The sequence below is a fragment of the Barbus barbus genome (genome assembly GCF_936440315.1).
Source record: "Barbus barbus genome assembly, chromosome: 37".
NCBI classification, from domain to species: Eukaryota; Metazoa; Chordata; class Actinopteri; order Cypriniformes; family Cyprinidae; genus Barbus; species Barbus barbus.
In genome coordinates, this window is record NC_136715.1 from 11529738 (window position 1) to 11549571 (window position 19834).

The 19834-nt window shown below is 37.4% G+C and overlaps 1 protein-coding gene across 5 annotated transcripts in view; it reads right to left on the bottom strand.

Annotated features, from left to right (window-relative positions):
- Nucleotides 1–444: 444 nt before the first annotated feature.
- LOC306857142 (fibulin-2-like) overlaps nt 445–19834 on the bottom strand; it is a 59103-nt gene continuing 39713 nt past the window's right edge. The window contains exons 9-19 of one of the 5 annotated variants that reach the window (XM_079396876.1): nt 17992–18132; nt 14702–14836; nt 11740–11877; nt 11424–11567; nt 10329–10457; nt 9676–9801; nt 8739–8855; nt 8272–8400; nt 6987–7150; nt 5945–6068; nt 545–1876 (exon numbers count right to left, since the gene is read on the bottom strand). In XM_079396876.1, coding sequence (XP_079253002.1) covers nt 1860–1876; nt 5945–6068; nt 6987–7150; nt 8272–8400; nt 8739–8855; nt 9676–9801; nt 10329–10457; nt 11424–11567; nt 11740–11877; nt 14702–14836; nt 17992–18132 — 1364 coding nt within the window. In that variant the 3' untranslated portion in view covers nt 545–1859. Of the gene's footprint in view, nt 1877–5773; nt 6069–6986; nt 7151–8271; nt 8401–8738; nt 8856–9675; nt 9802–10328; nt 10458–11423; nt 11568–11739; nt 11878–14701; nt 14837–17991; nt 18133–19834 lie in introns of those variants that run through there. The other 4 variants (XM_079396877.1, XM_079396873.1, XM_079396874.1 and 1 more) reach the window with 4 other exon arrangements.

A 19834-nucleotide genomic window follows, 5' to 3' on the forward strand; every position in this document is an offset into this window, starting at 1 on the left:
CTGTTTTTATCTCACAATTATTTTGAGTTGAGTTTGTATCTCAATTCTTAGAAGTGTGAAATATAAATTTGCAATTGTGAGATAAAAAGTCAACATTGTGAGATATACAGAATTAACATTTTTATCCCTTTTTTAATCCTGTGGAAGAAACAGAGCTTCCATAGGTTATTTACTAACATTCCCAAAAGCTCACAAAGAAAAGTCCTTTCAGAGGAAGAGCAAGTTACTGCTTTTTCATTAAAAGGATTTCAAGCATTTTTTTTTTTTTTTTTTTTTAATAACATGCACTGAGATTCATTTTTGATTCCATGTTGACTTTAAATGCATTTGATAGTACAATAAATGCTTCATTACAAGTGAAATTGTATTATAAAATGTGATGGCTGTTTATAGCTAATGCAACATGCTGAAAGCAAAGTGAGCCTCAGGACACAAGCAACAGTTCCTCTTCTCACCACTAGGAGGTGATCTTTTACTTTTAATAAAATAAACAGAACAAACAAATGAAGTGACAGGCATCTCAAGTAATCACTAAGATACTAATAAAAGGATTAATGTTGCTTTATTGAAGAATTGAATCCAGTAAGGCAGATAATAAGTACTGCATTATTATACTGATGCGTTTGGTTCTTCCATGAATTAAATGAGTATGAAAGGCTTTTATGTTGATACCCAATATGTTTCCCAGTAATGAGTAGGATCTAGGATTTCTGATATGCTGTGCGTGAGAGTATATCGAGATATTTTTTATGCTTTTACCCTGAGATGGATTTTCAAGACAGTAATACATCAAAATAGGACCAGTATTACCAAGTATAGACATACAAAGACGTATAACAAAGAAACGTTCTTAAGTGCTGCTTTGGAGCTCACATACTCTTCATGTATCATTTCCAAAATGGTATATTAGCACCAAGAGCTACAAAGGGAACACATTTGAAACAATGATTACAGACATGATCGCACACTGTTCTCTTTCGAAGGCTGGTGTGGTCTGAGGTACTAGTGTGAATTATCATGGATACGTTTTCAAATACAGTTATTAGTTGTTTCGAATGAGCTGTGAAACGATTAGACGTTTGGCCTATGGAGGAATTGTGACAGCATTACAAATGTGTAACTCTACCTCAGCTCTACTATGCCAACTCCCGAGGAGAAACAGTGTTGTTAGAAAAGTAATGAAGTGCTATAAAAAGCAGTTTCAGGCAATCAAGATAAATTGGTACAGTATAAATAGCATCTGGTGTAGAGTACTTTCAATACTTTGAAGAAAAAAAAACTAGGACTTTTAAAAGCCAAATGTTTCTGTCAGTCTCTGTACTCCATCTTGTTTGTTCTCATTTTACTAAAAACAAGCGGTTGGATCCCAGTGGGAGAGTCCCATCAAAGTCTCTCTGAGCAACATCCGTTAGGCAAACAGAAGCCTAAAGATCTGCCAGATGACAAACAACTTCAAGGCAAAAGCTTGAAGAGTTTAGCACCATGCGGAATCAAAGGCGTCGTTAGACGAGAGTAATATCACATGGAGTTTGCTGTGATGAACACATAGATGCGGGCCAGGAAAGTTGTGAAAGTTCCTTGACGCAGCAGCTTCATCTCCACATCGACGAGGAAGTCCCGTGGTTCCCGCATCTGCCGGTGCAGGTACACGGCACCTGTGAAGCTGTTGAGCTTCCGTGTGCTGAAGTAGCCTTCCTCGTTTCCACGTGGGATGCTGATGATGATGTTGTCGCCCGAGTAGGCGGGCGAGGGTCCGATGCGGAAGATCTGAGCTGGGATGACAATGTTGGTCTGGAAGCTCAGCTGGTAGTACGTGATCCGTAATGGCATGGTCTGGCATTGCTGGAAGTTGGGGCAACTTACTCGCTCGCAGCGTCTAAAAGCATGGGAGAGGTCAGAGTTTTGGTCAACAGAGTGTGTAAGGCTGATGATACACAGCAACTTTTTGAGCAGTTTTGCTGGTCATCTTTTTTTGAGCAATGTTGCTTGGGCATTTTCCCACTGAGAATGGGAAACATATTTCTATCTGGATATTTTAGGTTGGTCGTGGACACTGTGTCTCACCTGGTTGCCCATTGACGCAGGGGCAGATTTAGTGAATTGGGGGCCCCAGGCAAATATAGGAATGGGGCCCTACACATTTACCTAGATCAACCTTGAGGTTCCTTTTTTGTCGTGATGCTTGCTGCTGCACAATGGTGCCCCATAGTTGTGTCCAATGTTTCTACATTTTTCATGTACATGTTATAATTCTTTCATTTACACTTACATTTATTCATTCAGCAGACACTTTTATTCTTTCATGTTGTAGACCAAGAAATAGCAATTGATTTACCGTTGAGACAAGCTTTAACAAAGAACTAAATAAATTGCAAGATGCCAAACCTCACAATTGAACATTTAAACCATTTTTTTAAAGAAAAGGGATGAGTCAGAAGTATAAATTATTATATTATTTAAAACAGGTTTATGTGGGTGGATTTTCACATTGGTCTGAACAAAAGCTGCAGACTGGATTATTGAAAATACACATTCATTCTCTGCCAGTAGGAGGTGCTTTTGGAACATCAGAAATATAGCAGTTTCCACGGTAATGGCTGAAAACAAACTTTTCAGAAGCCAATCGGTTCCCTTCAGAGGTTCATTTATATAAAAACTTGAATTAGCCAGAATGAGAAAAGTGTGAAAAAATATAGCCTATATTGACAAGGAAAGTCCACTGATGAGTTACCAGCGTAAGCCTGCATGTAATTTTAGTCATTTTAACTTAGGGCTGTCAATTAATTAAAATATTTAATCGTGATTAATCACATGATTGTCATGAGTTAACTCGTGATTAATTGCAACTTAATTGCACATTTTTATCTGTTCTAAATGTACCTTAAATTAATACTTTTCAAGTTTTCAGCTCACTTCTTCTGAACATACAATATGTACATTTATTTTTTATTATATTTGTTTGCCTCTCTGTGCCACATACTGTATTTTGATGTAGCGAAATTTGCAATAAAACTGTTTTCATTGGTATATTTTACTATTTCTGTTGTCAGACAACGGAATGAATATGAAATATTGACTGAAGCGCAACAAATTAAGACTACATAACCAGCTCTCCTTTCCAAGATGTTAATCTGCACAAAACTCCTGATTTATAATCGTGCCGTCGTCTGATAAAATCAAATAGGCTACATAAGATAAAGACAATAGCTGTGCTGTGATTTCGGCTATACTTGCATGTAAAATTAGAGAAGCAACATATCTGTTTTAACTGAAAGCGCAGCTCCTTTCAGTCGCTTGCTGAACAGAGCAGATGCAGAGAGAGGTGTGTGCGCGCGCTGGGAAAGAGAGACCTCGCGCTCGTGCGACAGTCAGCTTCAGATGCATAATATTTTCATTTTCTACAAGCAGGATACACAAGAAGCACATTCAACTTGGACATGCAGACGGTTGCCGTGGTAATAAACACCATGAACAGCAACCGTTCGCGTGTCCGCGCTTAATGCGCATCTCATATAAAGTATTTTAGGGGGCCCTTGGCTTTTGGGGGCCCAAGGCAGTCGCCTACCTTTACCTAATGGGTAAGTCCGTCCTTGCGTTGACGGTAACATTTTCCAAAGCTGCCAGGCAACATTGCTCAAAGTTGCCCTGTGTATCATCAGCCTAAGAGTTTGTTCTGCAAAGGATTAGTTCACTTCCAGAATAAAAATTCCCTGTTGATTAATTCACCCCCATGTCATCCAAGATGTTCATGTCTTTCTTTCATTAGTCGAAAAGAAATGAAAATTTTTGAGGAAAACATAAGGATTTTTCTCCATATAGTGGACTTCAATGGGTTGAATGGGTTGAATGCAGGTTTAATGCAGCTTCAAAGGCCTCTACATGATCCCAGCCAAGGAATAAGGGACTTATCTAGCAAAACAATCTGTAATTTTCTAAGAAAACTACTAATTTATATACTTTTTCACCACAAATGCTCATCTTGCACTAGCTCTGCGATGCGCGTCTGTAATGTTAAGCACATTAAGTAATCATGCTGTAAAGGTCACAGGCGGTTAGTTCTTCGTCTCAGTACTCCGGTTCAAAAAATTAGGGTGGGGCGTAAAACTCCATCTCACTTTTGCCTCCAACTTCTTAATCGTCCGATATCGGTGTTTTACCTTTTTTTGTAAAGGGCGTTTGACCTTTCCAACGTGACTACGTAATGCATGAGGTCAAGGGGGGTGAGTATATTATCAGGAAATTTTTATTCTGGAAGTGAACGAATACTTTTAAAGTCAAACATCTAAAATGGATCTTAGGACATTAACAGACACTCTTAAAGAGCTAGTTCAATCCAAAATGGTTTGACTTACTTTCTGCTGTGAAACATAAAAGATGATTTGAAAAATGTCTCACTGATGTCCTTTCCATAAAATCAAAGTCAGTGGGGTCCAATGTAGCACTGACCTTAATTTGTAAACTTCATTGACTGTATATTCATTGTATTAAAAAAAAAAATAAACAAAATGAAACATTCTTCAAAATAGCTTCTCTGTTCCACAGAAAAAGTCAGTAAAACACATTTTGGTAACTGCTACAAAGCAAAACAAAAAATAGAGTATAAAACAATAATAACACAATATTAAACATCAACAGCATAAGAAAACATCAATATCATAAAACAGAAGAAATAAAGTTACTGGAATGACAGGGTAAGTAAATATGGCAGAATTTTCATTTTTGAGCAAAGTATTAATTTCAGCACTGAAAAAAACAACCTAATTTGATATATACAACTTCAGCATTGGAGTAATACAGTGATATTGTCTCCTAAAACGACCACATCATGGTCAACGTAGGTGTTTTTGGACCTGCTGACTGCTAGGTGCTGTTAAATCTCTGATATAGCTGCGACTCTCAGGAGGGCTGATGGTGAGCAGTGGGAGTTCCCACCAATCAGAGTCCATGCTGACACTGGCCAGACGTGTGTGTTTGAACTACTGCCTAATCAAAGCAATCTGCCTCCATTCTCTTTTCTTAGCAGAAACTGTAAGGAGCCAGCGTCAATACAGATGGCACACGGATGCTATAGTGCAGGCATACTCAAATCTGGCTTGCGATATCCACTTTCCTGCAGAGTTTTGCTCTAACCCTAATCAAACCCACCTAAGTATGCTAATCAATGTCTTCAGGATCATTAGAAAATCACAGGTAGGTGAGTTTGATCAGGGTTGGAGCTAAACTCTGCAGGAAAGTGGATATCGTGAGACAGATTTGAGGATCACTGCTATAGTGAATGTATGTATGCTCTAATGCTCAGTGCAGATGTACAGAGCCAGTACAGAAGGTGTGCATGTGCATCTGTATGGTTTCCAGTTTCACAATTTTGCAATAAAAGTTTAATTCTTGATAAAATCTGAAAGATAATTTATTTCCTGCATTAAGGGGCAGTTCATCCAAACATAAAAATTCTGTTATCAGTAACTCATTCTTATGTTGTTCCAGACTTTGGTTAATCAGATATTTTTAATGAAATCTGAGAGGTTTCTCTCCTCCCACTGGAAGTCAGGGTAACCAAAACCAAAAAGGTAACCAAAAACTCCAGAAAGGTAATAAAGGTGTCTGTAAAAAATCCATATAAATCGAATGGTTCAATCCAAGTATTATGAAGAGATACGATCACTGTAGATTTAATTTAGGCTCTTTTTAACATCTAAAGAAATAATCAACACCACAAACCAATGTGGTTTTTTGGTGAATTTTACTCATCTAGTTGTTCTTGGAAAGGGTCTTAAATGATAACAGAATTAAAATTTTTTGGGGTGAACTTTCTCTTTAAGTGTTATGAAACTTCTGATTAGGGTGGTAAGGTTGGACAGGGTCCAGCAACGTTAGCAGGTTCACTGTTGGAGCCCACATGTGTTCTTCATGATGATTGGGAAGAAAATCAGCAGGCCATACTTACGTGTCCGACACTCTCCTGTAGTTGTCTGGACATGCAAATGACAAGCAACGGAAGCCTCCTTGGATGTTGAAGCAGGTCTGGGAAGCAGAGCAATTGTGCGATCCAATGGCACATTCATCAATATCTGAGAACAAAGGGAAGACAACAGCTAAATAGACGGTTATATAACCATTCGATCCAAAACTGAGATGTCTGAGACTGCTTAAAACTTTCATTTCATTATTCCTTTCCTAAGTATTCATTTTAGTTCTCACTTCTTACATAAAAAAAGAGTAAATGGAAATTCAATAGTGAATCAAAAGTAAACTATTAGACTTTTGTGAGGCTTTATTACATAAATATCTAAATGGCAGCGCATGTTAAATTTTACCCGGTCCCAGTCAATGCTTGCAGGGTTGTCAGGGGCGACTGATGTCTGCGGTTACTAACTGCCAGGCTTCATTCTGGTAGGAGTCAATTTTGGCCCCTCCAGGAATAATTAATTATGCATCTCATTTTACAAAAGCAAAGTCCTCGTTACAGCTTGCTGGCTCCAATTCGCAGACTAATTCGTTTGGTGCAGGCTAGCGCTAACCTTCGGGAGCATGTAGGCTCTTCTTCACCTCTCATCGACATTCCTATCTTGAGAGCCTGAGGGAGTTTCGTCAATTTCGTGATCTTTCAGAGAGTGATGGAGGACACTGAGCAGCACTGTGTTGAACCTGAGGATAGCTCTTTGCAACACAATATGTCAATTAGAGAAATTAAGGCTCCGAATTGAGTTTGTAGCATTTGGCTTTAGAGAGGTGTTGGATAGAATATAGTCTCGCGTAGCCTGACCTTCAGACTGACGGCTGAAGGTCTGGAATATATGTCCACTTTCATTGGCCAAGGCCCACCCATGAGGCCGTTTGACCGACATGTCAAACAACCAATCATACTTCGTTTCGTTTAGCGTCACGTTTCGGGGCGTGTAAATGTCGCCACAATAACAGACCGGTATATCAAACTCTCGGATGTATTTTAAAGATTATATGCCGCAAACTTTAAATATTTCACATACTTTTGAAAATCCAGCGTTTAGTTGACCCTGATAAGCGTTCGTCGTCACATTTGTAAACACAACGGCTTTCTTCTTTTGTGAGGGGGTTTGGCGCCACAGCATCTTTGTTTCCTGGCTAAATTCTGTTATCTTCATCATTGTGTCTTCCAAACATGTATGCATTTCTTTCTTGTGCAAAACACAAAGGAGATATTTAGCAGAATGACCAATCTACTTTTAGAGAATACAGACCAGGGACATCAACTGGGGAAAATATTATATTATATTATATTACATTATATTCAGATGGGTCGATTATTTACAAATTGTAATCTGTTACTGATTCCAAATTACAATACAAATATTTGTGAGTTTATAAAATTATATGTGTTTGAAAGACAAATGCCTTCCAATGTAATACATGGTAAAATAACCTACTGAGTGATAATTCAAATAAAAATGTATTTGTTCATCTGTAGTTGATTATTGAAAATGTTTTGCTTTTGTGTAAATAATATGTTATCATGTTATCCATAAAAAAAGTAACTGTAGTCTGATTATGAGTATTTTAAAATGTAATTTTATCTAATTACAAGAAGTTAATTTTTGGAATCTGATTACGTAATCCAGATTATATGTTATCAGTTACTACCCTAGCTCTAACTATATTATATTATATTATAGTCATGTTCATCCTGTTCTTGGAATTTGTTTAGCTCCTCATTTCCTAATTTTTAGTACTTTATTTCTTCAGTTCTAAGTCTGGTCTTGTCTTATTGCTAACATATAGATCCTCGCCTCAGCTACATTCCCTTGTCCCCAGCAATTATAGTATAATAACTATGCATGATTATATGGTTAATTAACATTTTGTATTGTATTTTTCCTACTGCCTGCAACACTGCTATAAAATACATGTTTACATACTTAGGTCACTGCTAAGAATGTAAAATGACAATAATAATAACATAAAACCAAAAACCAAACAATAAGATAATATACTGTAACATAAGACAACATATAACATCATAAAACACAAAATAACAACATCATAACATAAAAAAAATACAATGGAAATCAATGGAACCAAAACTGTTTCTTCAAAGTATCTTCTTTTGTATTCATCAGAACAAAGAAATGCATTAATGTTTGAAACAATATGAGGGTAAGTAAATGATGACAGGATTTTCATTTTGGGGAGGACTATCCAGAACTAAATACTAAATATTTAGTCTCATGCTATACACAGAAGATGGAGGAAAGATTTATATGTAATATGAAAAGTAATATATCACTTTTGTGTTACCTTGACAGGTGCGTCCATTAGGTGACATAGAGTAACCATGTGGAGGACAGGCACATTTGTAGCTACCTGGGACATTCACACACTGGAATGCACAGAGGTTTCCAATGCTTTGTGAGCACTCGTCGATATCTAGAGAACAAATAAGAGCATTTAATCTTTATCACTGAGAAAACTATCAACCACTGTGAGATGGATTTGTCCATTAACCAGAAAGATAAGTGTTTAAGAAAATGTGGCAACATCACACTAACTGCCACACTGTGCTGGAAAAAAAAATCCATCCTTATTAAAATATTCAAGACATTATCGATCTCATATCTCCATCAGAGGATCCCCATCATCTCTTTAATCAACGCACTGTATAATGTAAATGTGTCCTTGTGTTTTAATGCTCAATGACTACGAATGGAATGATGGAAACTAATTTTAATCTATTTCCCGTCTTGAGGACATTGAGAACACTTCACCTTCACACGTGTGCCCGTCCTCTTTCAGGTAGTAGCCCATTCGGCAATAACACTGGTAAGAGCCATAAATGTTTGCACACTCCTGACTGCAGGGATTGTTGTCACATTCATTAGCATCTATGAGAGAACACAGTAAACATCAAGTTTTTGGATTAAAAACTGTTTGTTTGTACATATTTGCATAAATCATTACAGTGTTGTGCACATTGGTGGTGTGTCATATCAGTGCACATATACAGTAGGGTAAATTTGGGATTCAAAATCTGGGAAAAGGAGTGAGGCAGATATACAGAAAAATAAATTTAATTAAATATTAATAATAGATCAAATAAAAAATAATAAAAAAGGAAATATTCATAACGCTGCACTATTTCTAGGTCACTAATCAAATTACTTTTGACACACTACGTATGTAAACTAATGGTCAGATGTTCTTCCTCCACTGAAGAACAAGACCTTTTTGGATCATTCTCAGATCATGCCGGAGAACATGAGCATCAGGTTTTCATATTCAGTTTGGTTTTCATTTTTCAATTTGGTTGTCATGTTTATGGGATTTTTTTTATTATTATTAAGTTATCATATTAAAGTACTAATTCTGCAAAATGGCACATATTGTTGTCCCTCTGAAACCAAACTAAAAGTCACCTCATGAAAAGTTCCTCAGGCTATGTCAGCCACCAAGTCCTTGAAACAAACACTGACTAAATGAATGGATCTGGCCATGTTGGAATTAGTAAAAAAAAATTAAAAAAAAGTGTGCTTCAGTCCCCTAGAAAACACTTCAGCTGACAGTTCACTCGTCTATTTTTGTTTTTCACTCTATTCGTGTCTCACTTTAATTGAAAAGGAAGAACATTCATACTGTCAGAGCACAACACATTCTTCGCAGGCAGAACTGATCTATGTTCAATTCTGCTAGTGCAAATGGATGTACCTTCACAGTTCTTGCCATCAAAGGCCAGGGAGAAGCCAGTGGTACAGGAGCACTGGTAGGAGCCTGGCGTGTTATCACAGGTCTGGGCGCACAGGCGGCCCGGGTACCGCCAACACTCATTTACATCTGCCAGCAGAAAAGATGCAGAGAACTGCATTAGTTTACAAACATACTGTAGTCTGGGGAGCATCTCTTTCTCTTTCCCCCTGCCTTGCTGTCTTCTTTCACTCTGCTATAGGAGCAGAAGAGATAAGAGATTAGGATAATCTGCATGCTCTATTGAGCATGAGCTGCTGTCAACTTCATCTATATGCATGCTGTTAGTCTGGCTAACCACAGAGTCCTTTGGGTAATTCAGCCACGGTATGCAAACTTTTTTCAAATTCCTTCAAGTGCTTTATTTTGCTACTGTGGTTTAAGATACTTTTTAAAAAAAATCTGAAACTTGAACATGTTTGAGGTCAGAAGTCAGTTTTCCTGCGTCACAGATGCTAATGCTAATGGTGAAAAATGTCCTCCTGTATTACATAGTATTTTGTAAGGTCATTTTTGAAGTGACGTTTTGTGTTTTCTGAATTTGCTATTCTGAATAAAGATGTGTGTTTTGGCTGTGTATTTGTTGTGTGTCTGTCGATGTGTCTGTTGATACACACCCACACAGAGCTGGCGAATGGTGTCGTACTGGTAGCCGGTTTGGCAGTCACAGCGGTAGCTGCCGGGCAGGTTGTGACAGATTTGGCCCTCTCCACAGCGGTGGGTGCCCATCTGACATTCATCTACATCTGTAGTACATATTCAACAGTCTTAATAGTTCTTTCAGACTCTATTAGCATATGCTAACAGAAATGGTAACAAACCATACCATGCTACTAGTGTGGTTTTTCACAATTCATAATTGTTTGTACATGGTTCAAACAGCTTTTTGGACATGTATCACAGCAGCTTGGTATTTTTTGAGCATGTTATTACCATCATTTACCATGGTATTGCCACAGTATTTCCAAGATATTTAGTTTGAACAAGTAGAACTTTTATCAAGCCAAATTTCAGAAGAAATGTTAGGTAAAAAGTTTGTGGGAACCATTCAAATACAGTAAAATATAAAGTTCTATACATAACACGTATAACATATATATCTAGAAATAATATTTTATATAATACTGTACACTACTATTCAAACATTTGGGGTCAGTAAGATTTTTGAAAGTTTCTCATGCTCACCATTTAAAATAGCAATAATTTGAAATATAATTACAATTTCTTTTATTTTAATTAATTATAAAAAATTTAAAATCCAATTTGTCTCTTTAATACATTTTAAAGTGTAATTTATGCGAAGGCAAAGCTGAATTTTCAGCATCATTACTTCAGTCTTCAGTGTCACATGATCCTTCAGAAATCATTCTAATATGCTAATTTGGTGGTCAATAAACATGTCTTATTATCAATGTTGAAAACAGTTGTGCAGCTTATATTTTTGTGGAAACTGTGATACATGGATTCAGGATTCTTTAATGAATAGAATGTTCAAAATAACAGCATTTATTTGAAAATAAATAAATAAATCTCTTGTAAGATTAAAAAGTATTTAATGAATTCTTGCTGAATAACTGTATTAGTTTCTTTAAAAAATCTTACTGACCCCAAACCTTTGAACTTATATAATAATGGTTAATTAAAAAATAAAAAGATGTCTGAAAGGGTTAAGTTTAGGAAGGTTAAATGTGTATATTTATGTGCATTCTCACCAATACATCTTGCTCCATCAGCACTGGAATGGTAACCCCGACTGCACATGATCATTTTGCGCTGACAGGTGTAAGAGCCCACAGTATTTATGCAGTTAAAGCCGGTCGTACATGGTTCACTCACACTGCTGCATTCATCGATGTCTAAAATAAAGCAAGAGACAGCATGAAAGTCTGTAAAAGTCTGGAAAATGAAACAAAAAAGCAACTTTCTTGTAAAAATGTTCATAAAAGTCTTTGCTGATTTGGTATTCTTCATGCATCTGTTCACTAGGGGGCACTGAGTGACTCTGAAGCTGGCTCTTCTCTGTCTTACCAATGCAGTTGCCATGTGAGTCCTGAGTGAAGCCTGTGAGGCAGCGTTGCTTCAGGTTACATGTGAACGAGCCATCAGTATTCTGGCACTCGAAGCCCATCCCACAGTTATGGGTTCGCATAACACACTCATCAATGTCTAGAAGAGAAAGAGTGCACAAGATGTCAAAACAGGCCAGTGCACCGGACAGCAAGACGCCACCCAGTCAGGTTCCTGTTCTGATAGATTTGTTTAGCTTTTGAGACTGATGCTGTTATAAGGTCCAAACAAATCAAGTTTCCTCTATTAAAACCATCAGGAAAATCTGTAAATCTCACCAGATTTGGCAAACGTAGCAGCATAATGAATAGACAAAGCTCATCTGAGACATCTGATGGAGAAGATGGGGTTGGACAGAGATCACAACAGTACTCAATTACAAGTTAGAACTTCACAGTAGATGGCACTGTGGCTCAATTACAGGCATGCTAAAGCATGCTCACGTTTCAAGGCAGATGATCTCACAGGACCAAACATCCACAATTGCATGCTATTAAAAGTAAAAATTAAATGATTTTGTATTTCATTTGTTTGTGAATTGGACTGCACTAGTCACGCTGTATGTTTTTGATTCACTAAAGAGAACCAGCTCATAAGAGTGATTTGTTCGGGAGTCAGATTACCATGGTTATGGAGATTTTTTGATTCACAAAAAAGAATCCGCTCATAATGAGTCATTTGATTATGCACTGATCATGCTGTATATTCTTGATTTACTGTAAAAAACGGGCTTATACTGAGTCTTTTGTGCATGAATCGACTGTACTGGTCACACTGTATATTTTTGATTTACTAAAAAGTACAGAAAGTACAATGGTTTCAGAAATCAGAAAATGGTTGTCTGCTGTATGTTTCTGATTCACTAAAAACAAGTGATTCGAATGAGTCATTTGTTCATGAATCATGCACTGAACCAGCTCATTGGTTTTTTTATATGACTGCACTGCTCATATTGTATGTTGCTTTGGCATATAGCCCAAGGACAATTCTACAAAAATATGTTTCTTGATATCACACATCACACCATTTTTCCTTGCATTATACTCAATATTCAGAACTCAGGTAAAATATGATTTCTTAGCACCATTACCTAAGCAACATGAAACCCACTTATCGCTATTAATGGGCCCTTTATAAGTTTAGAGTGGCCTTTTCAAAGGGCCTTTTAGTTAAAACCCACTATTCCCATTCTATCACTTATTATGATTATAATATAATCCCTCCACACTTATTAGCATGCACCAGGCCAAGTCCTGACAAGAATAGAGACTCTTGCAAAGTTTTCCCTGTTCAAAGGCAATGGTTAGATGTGTCTAGACATCTGTTTTGTATAAAAACAGAGTGCGGGATGCTTTAGATGCTCGAGAGCAAAAGCCTCAGTCAGTCAGCTGTGGCCTCTTTTGAACTGCGAAGGCCTGCAAAATTCGCATTTTACTGCACAGATTGACACATGGTCTCTGGTTCTTCTCTACACCGGTAATGGTGGTGTGTTTAGATGATGAAGACACTGGTCTGAGACCTCTGAAGTAGTTGTGGGCTAGAGGACCCTGACAAAGACAGAAGACCATTTTTTATTGATTTTGTCCATATGCATCACCGGATAGCTCCGATAGCTGGGGAAGAGTTGGACCGCTGCCATGTTTCTCCTGATTTGATCTCATGTAAAAGCAAAGTTCACATAGATGTAACTCTCAGCATATTTGAATTAATAAAACAATGCTCTGTTGACTTTTAGTGAAATTAAAGCCAAAGTGTGTCATTTTTACACCACTAACTGAACATACATATAATGTCTGCAGCTTTCATACAGCTTTCCTGACCACTTCTCTGTTTGTCATTGGTGACAAACTGACAGTCCCACCCCAAAGTCACAATATTGCACATATAACATATATTGCTGAACATACACTGCTCAAAAAACTATAAAGTATAAAGTAAAAATAGCATAAAGTCAATTAAACTCCTGGGATATTGATCTGGTCAGTTAAGTAGCAAAGGGGGTTGTTAATCAGTTTCAGCTGCCTTGGTGTTAATGAAATGAACAACAGGTGCACTAGATGGGCAACAATGAGATGACCCCCAAAACAGGAATGATTTTACAGGTGGAGGGCACTGATATTTTTTTCCCTACTCATCTTTTCTGACTGTTTTTCACTAGTTTTGCATTTGGCTAGGGTCAGTGTCACTACTGGTAGCATGAGGCAATACGTGGACCCTACAGAGGTTGCACAGGCAGTCCAGCTCCTCCAGGATGGCACATCAATACGTGCCATCGCTAGAAGGTTTGCGGTGTCTCCCAGTACAGTCTCAAGACCATGGAGGAGATTCCAGGTGACAGGCAGTTACTCTAGGAGAGCTGGACAGGACCGTAGAAGGTCCTTAACCCATTAGCAGGACTGGTATCTGCTCCTTTGTGCAAGGAGGAACAGGATGAGCACTGCCAGAGCCCTACAAAATGACCTCCAGCAGGCCACTGGAGTGAATGTCTCTGACCAAACAATCAGAAACAGACTTCTTGAGGGTGGTTTGAGGGCCCGATGTCCTCTAGTGGGCCCTGTGCTCACTGCCCGTCACCTGAGCACGTGACTGACGCGAAAGGGTCTGGAGAAGCCGTGGAGAACATTATGCTGCCTGTAATATCGTTCAGTATGAACGGTTTGGTGGTGGGTCAGTGATGGGCTGGGGAAGCATTTTCACGGAGGGACGCACAGACCTTTACAGGCTAGACAATGGCAACCTAACTGCCATTAGGTATCGGAATGAAATCCTTGGACCCATTGTCAGACCCTACGCTGGTGCAGTGACTCCTGGGTTCCTCCTGGTGCACGACAATGCCCGGCCAAATTTACCGGGCAAATTAGGAAAACAAAATAAATGATGTTGCGTGTGTGTACATGTGAGCATTTGTTGATATTGTACCCACCTTCACACACTCCATTCCTCAGCTGGTAACCGCTCGAACATAAGATCTGCTTCTCGCACATAAACCCTCCTACCGTGTTCACGCAGCGCTCGTTGGCCTGGCAGGGGTGCTTGTTCATCACACACTCGTTCACATCTGCAAAGCAAAAGCACAGCATTATTTTCCTGAGCTCCAAAATGTAACATCCTCACACAGAGCCAGGGACACCAATGGAGAGTTACAGTACATCCACAAAAACCTGGAATGAAGAAGCTGACGCTGATGGAAAAGCAAGCAGGTGAGACAGCAGTGTGAAAAAAAACAGCCCGTTGTGCAATTCCATTAGTTGTGGCACATATAAGGCATTTTGCTTCACATTCTTTAGTTCTGGCTCTGTGGCGAATTGTCAAGACCTTCGGTTGGCCAGATTTATTAAAAGGCAATAACTCTGGACAAAGTTGAAAAAAAGTCTAAACAAGATTGGAAAGCGAGCGCGGCCCAGAGAGAGGAGAAAATAATTACTTGAAGCTTAGACAATGGCTGATTTGTGGGCCAAGAAGAGGATTCAATCTGTCATGTTATTGCCAGAGTAAATAATTTGAGGGGACTGGCTGGAAATGTTTGTGCTTTCTCCTGGCCACATTAGGACAGAAGAGAATAAAAGAGCACATGCTACCTTATCTGTTCCACACAACAGCTCGTAACACCATAGAGAGAACACTGAATTAGTATTTTGAACGGTTTTTTTGGACTTACATTTCCTGGACGAAACAAAAACTAGTGTTTTGGGTAGAGTAAATCAGAGCCTCTTCGTTGTTGTAATAACACTGACTACTACACATTGTGAACCACACAATAATAGTCACTGGGAAGTTTAAAGGCAGTTACAATATATATGTGTGTGTGTGTGTGTGTGTGTGTGTGTGTGTGTGTGTGTGTGTGTGTGTGTGTGTGTGTGTGTGTGTGTATGTGTATGTATGTATGGGAAGACAAAACCAATCACTAAATATGTAAATATTACAAGTGGTTCAGACTGAAGTAATTTCAAAATATTTTATATCACAAATTGTGTTATAGTCTAAAACAACTTGAAAGATCACAATACATAGCCTTGAATATGTGTTAAATATGTGAATATGTAAAAGTCTGCTGAGCTGTTTTGAGAGAAATAAGGAGAAGGTAAAAAAAGGAGAGATGATTCACAAAAAAAAACTGAATATCCCAAACTTAAAGACAAACTCAATATTCAAACAGGTTCTCTGTGTAATTTTGCATTTATTTTCTAGGCATTTTTAATGAGTCACAGTTCAGGTTACAGTAAATGGCAGCTGCATTGCCAGATAAAAATACGTTTTTGATAAAATATATTTACATAATGATTTCTGGGAATGTATTTACTGTTTTCACTGTAGATTATTGGGTTGCACATATTTTTACAAATAAATAATTTTCTGTAAATGTATCTTCTTGTTCATTATTACATGTCTAAACAGTAAATTATGTAGTAATTTATACATTTTATTTTTTTTAAGTTACAGCAACATTACAATGCAGTGTTAAACCATGATTTTGAAAAATGTCTGTTGTTTTTCTTTTTTTATCTATTTTATTTTATACAGGAAAAAAGGTCATACAGGTTTGGAATGATATGAATGTAAGTAAATGATGACATAATTTTCATTTTTGAGTTGACAATCACTTTAAAAGGTCCACACTTTAGTTGCCAGGCAAGTGAGATCCCTGTGAGATCTCTGTGAGTCTTTTTTAAAGGTTCCTGATTTCATGTGCACGATATTTAGCTCCAAAAGTCACACAGAAAGCATCTCTGACACCCTCTTGCACTCTGTTGCAGATCCAGCACAGAAGTGTCAACAAGCTGCCTCATCAACATACATAAGCAGTGGCACTTCTTAAAAAAAATTGCTTTATCATAACAATATGGTGAATTGCCTTCAAAATGCGGTGCTCTGAAATGCATTAGAGGATATGTATGGGATGAATAATACATTTCTGTAGACTGGAGGCAAAGGAGAGTAGCTTAGTGCTATTGCAAAGGGATGTGACTGCAGTGCAAGCTATCAGGATTATGGTCTGTCAACATTATTTCTACATCAGTGGTGCTGGCGTGATCGATAGAGGTTAAGATGAGAGGGTGATAAAGACCGCCCAAGATGGTTGCAAGCTTGGGTTCACCTTTTGTCTAAATTCCTGTCTTTATTTATCAGTGCTGTTCTTTTAACTAAAACTATTAACATTGTTTTTGTTAATTTAAATAAAGCTGAAATAACATACTGTACATTACAAATATTACTTCCTCTTTGCAGGGGCGTCGCTGGGAATTCTGGGCCCTGTGCACTGACTTTACTATGGGGCCCCCGCGATAAAAGCTATACAAAATAAAAGAACAAAAATAAAAGCTAAATAGAAGTAACAACAAAAAAAGTTTGTCAAATTATATTACTAAATCATTAACAATTTGAAACGACAACTAAAAATTTAAGAAATACAGCTAATTATAATAAATACTAATGTAGTTGATAAAGCTAATGTTAAAATATATTATAATAGGATATAAATAATACTAAAATAACATTATGGACACATATTTGCATTTTTTTTATTATGGGAGTACTGAGAAGTAAAAATAAATAAAATTACATTATATATAAAATATATAATAATAAATTAATGCATTCAAGTATTAATCTGTAGATTATATATTAAATTATAACACTAATAGTAATATATAAATAAATAATGAACAAATAAAAGGAAGGAAGTATTTATCAGTAAACAATGACAATGAAACAAACAGTGACAGCACTTTCATTTTTGGAGCACTGTTCCTTTAGGAGCTTATGTTTAACATGCATTCTCATTAGTATTATTATCAATAATTTTGAAACTAACAACACCATTAAAAAACTGTCACCCACACTTCTCTGTCTAGCTGCCCCCCATTTGGTTTAGGGGCCGATCCAAGACACTCATTAACCACCTCAAGAATCAAACTGTTTTGTAATAGATTGAGATATTTGTGTATGCTAACCACTAATGCCTGCTATGTTTTGGTTATGTCTGGAGAAAGGCAACACAAATTCAGTGGGGCCCCACAGCTTTTGGTGAGAAATCTGAGCAAACATAATACCCATAATGCAACCATATGTATGGGAGCTAGTTGTAAGAGCATGCCGATGAGCTTTTGTATTTCCTCCTTTTGTGTTAGTGAGTGTTTATCTGGGCAAGCGCTGGACAAACATGCCCCAACAGTGAGCTGAAACAGTCCCACTGTGCCAGTTGAAACCTCTTACCCACACAATCTCTATTCTGGTTGTGAATAAAGCCTTCATCGCACATCTCATTCAGCAGCACACACTGGTAGGAGTCCTCCCGGTGCACACACACCTCGTCCCGAGAGCAATTGTGTCTGCTGCTCGTGCACTCATTCACATCTATGATACACATAACAGTTTGGTAAAAAAAAAACACACGTAATACATACACGCAACCTCCACCACCATAAAGTCGTACTAGCATTTTATGAGGTGTGAGATAAGATGAGGTTTTGTTTCTAATAGTGAGGTTTGCTCTCAATTAATCAACCATTTTATTGTTGTTTGAAGTAGGTTTTCTTTGTGGGGAAATCACATGCATGTTTGGCTTTATGATTCTATAACGCTTAATGTTTACCACGTGAATTTGGCTTATGAAGAGAAACAGATGCTAGAGAAACTCTGGGGAGGATATACATAGGCAGTCTCATACTTTGAGCGTGCATTTGGAAGTGTAAATGTCGATCATAAATTGAATGAAAGTTAACACTAAAACATTTCATTAAAAAATCCATCCAGTTTCCTGTAGAGTGTGACTTAAGTCTTTGGCTCCAGTTAAGCCAGTCAAGCTTGAATTTGTTACTGCCAAAATGAAATCAAGGTCTCTGCCCACCCGCATTCAGCATATGGGAATGCTTTGACGGAGAGACACGGAAAGAGAGAGAGAGAGAAATAAACTCTTGAAATACAGAGATAATTCAGCAGTGAAAACTGCTCTCTCAGCTGAAGCCATTTCGATTATATCATCCCTTAAACTGTTCTCATGTGCAAAAATTGCCCTGATTTACAGTTAATGTCTCCTGAATCAAGGTGAACATAAAGTAAAATTTGACATTCATGTTGTGCCTTTAGACACTTCACGTTTTAGTCCAATAAACAGTATTAATCGTTGTCGAATGTCCCAGTAATTCAATATTAGCTGAAAATGATTAGTTGTTACTTCTAGATTTGCTGTAGAAGTTAAAAGCTGGTATACTGTGCAATCTTTTTTTCAGTGCTTTACGACTGCTGCTTGTCAGATTGTAGAATATGGTCCCAGTGAGATCTTGGGTAAAGGCCAAGCAGACAGTGCAACATAAACAGTATTTTATGCCAGACTACATGATATACAGCTAATATTGGTCACAACTGACAGCCCTTTTAACGCTATTAACACGTCACATTTTGATATCCTCACTGGAATTTAAAATGGCACAATTTTATAGAAGGGGGGGGGGGGGGGGGTTACAGAAAAATGTAATTAATCCATAAAAAGTAATTAATCAAAATGTATTTATCATTTATTATGAACACTATATTTCTCATTTTACAGTAAAAAAAAAATATCTAAACAACATTTCTTTGATAAACTGGAAAAGGGAACACAATTGTTTTTGATTAAGACTTATTTTTGGTCAATGTTTCTAAATTGCTTTTAATTATGTATTTTACTATATTTCATTAATTAATTAATTACGTTACATTAACAGTTTTTTACTGTACCATGAAGAGTTTGGTTCAAAAAATGATAAACACCATTTTTTTTTTTTTATTGAGTTTCCGCCAAAATCAATATTGTATCTGGTTGGTATTGAAAAGTCAGTTTTTAATTGTATGCAAAATGCGATAACCGCCGTGTTATTCTGCCATCTTTCCAAACCACGACAAACGCCAGTCTCCCTTCTCTGCAGAATGAGATACATCCGCTCAACCAATCACAGCGCACCATTCCATGCATTGTAAACAGTAATGGTAAACAGTAACGCTTTGAATACACCCGGAATCCTAATTTTCCTCATCGACTTTATACTTTGTGATCAACAAACAAACAAAAAAATTAGGG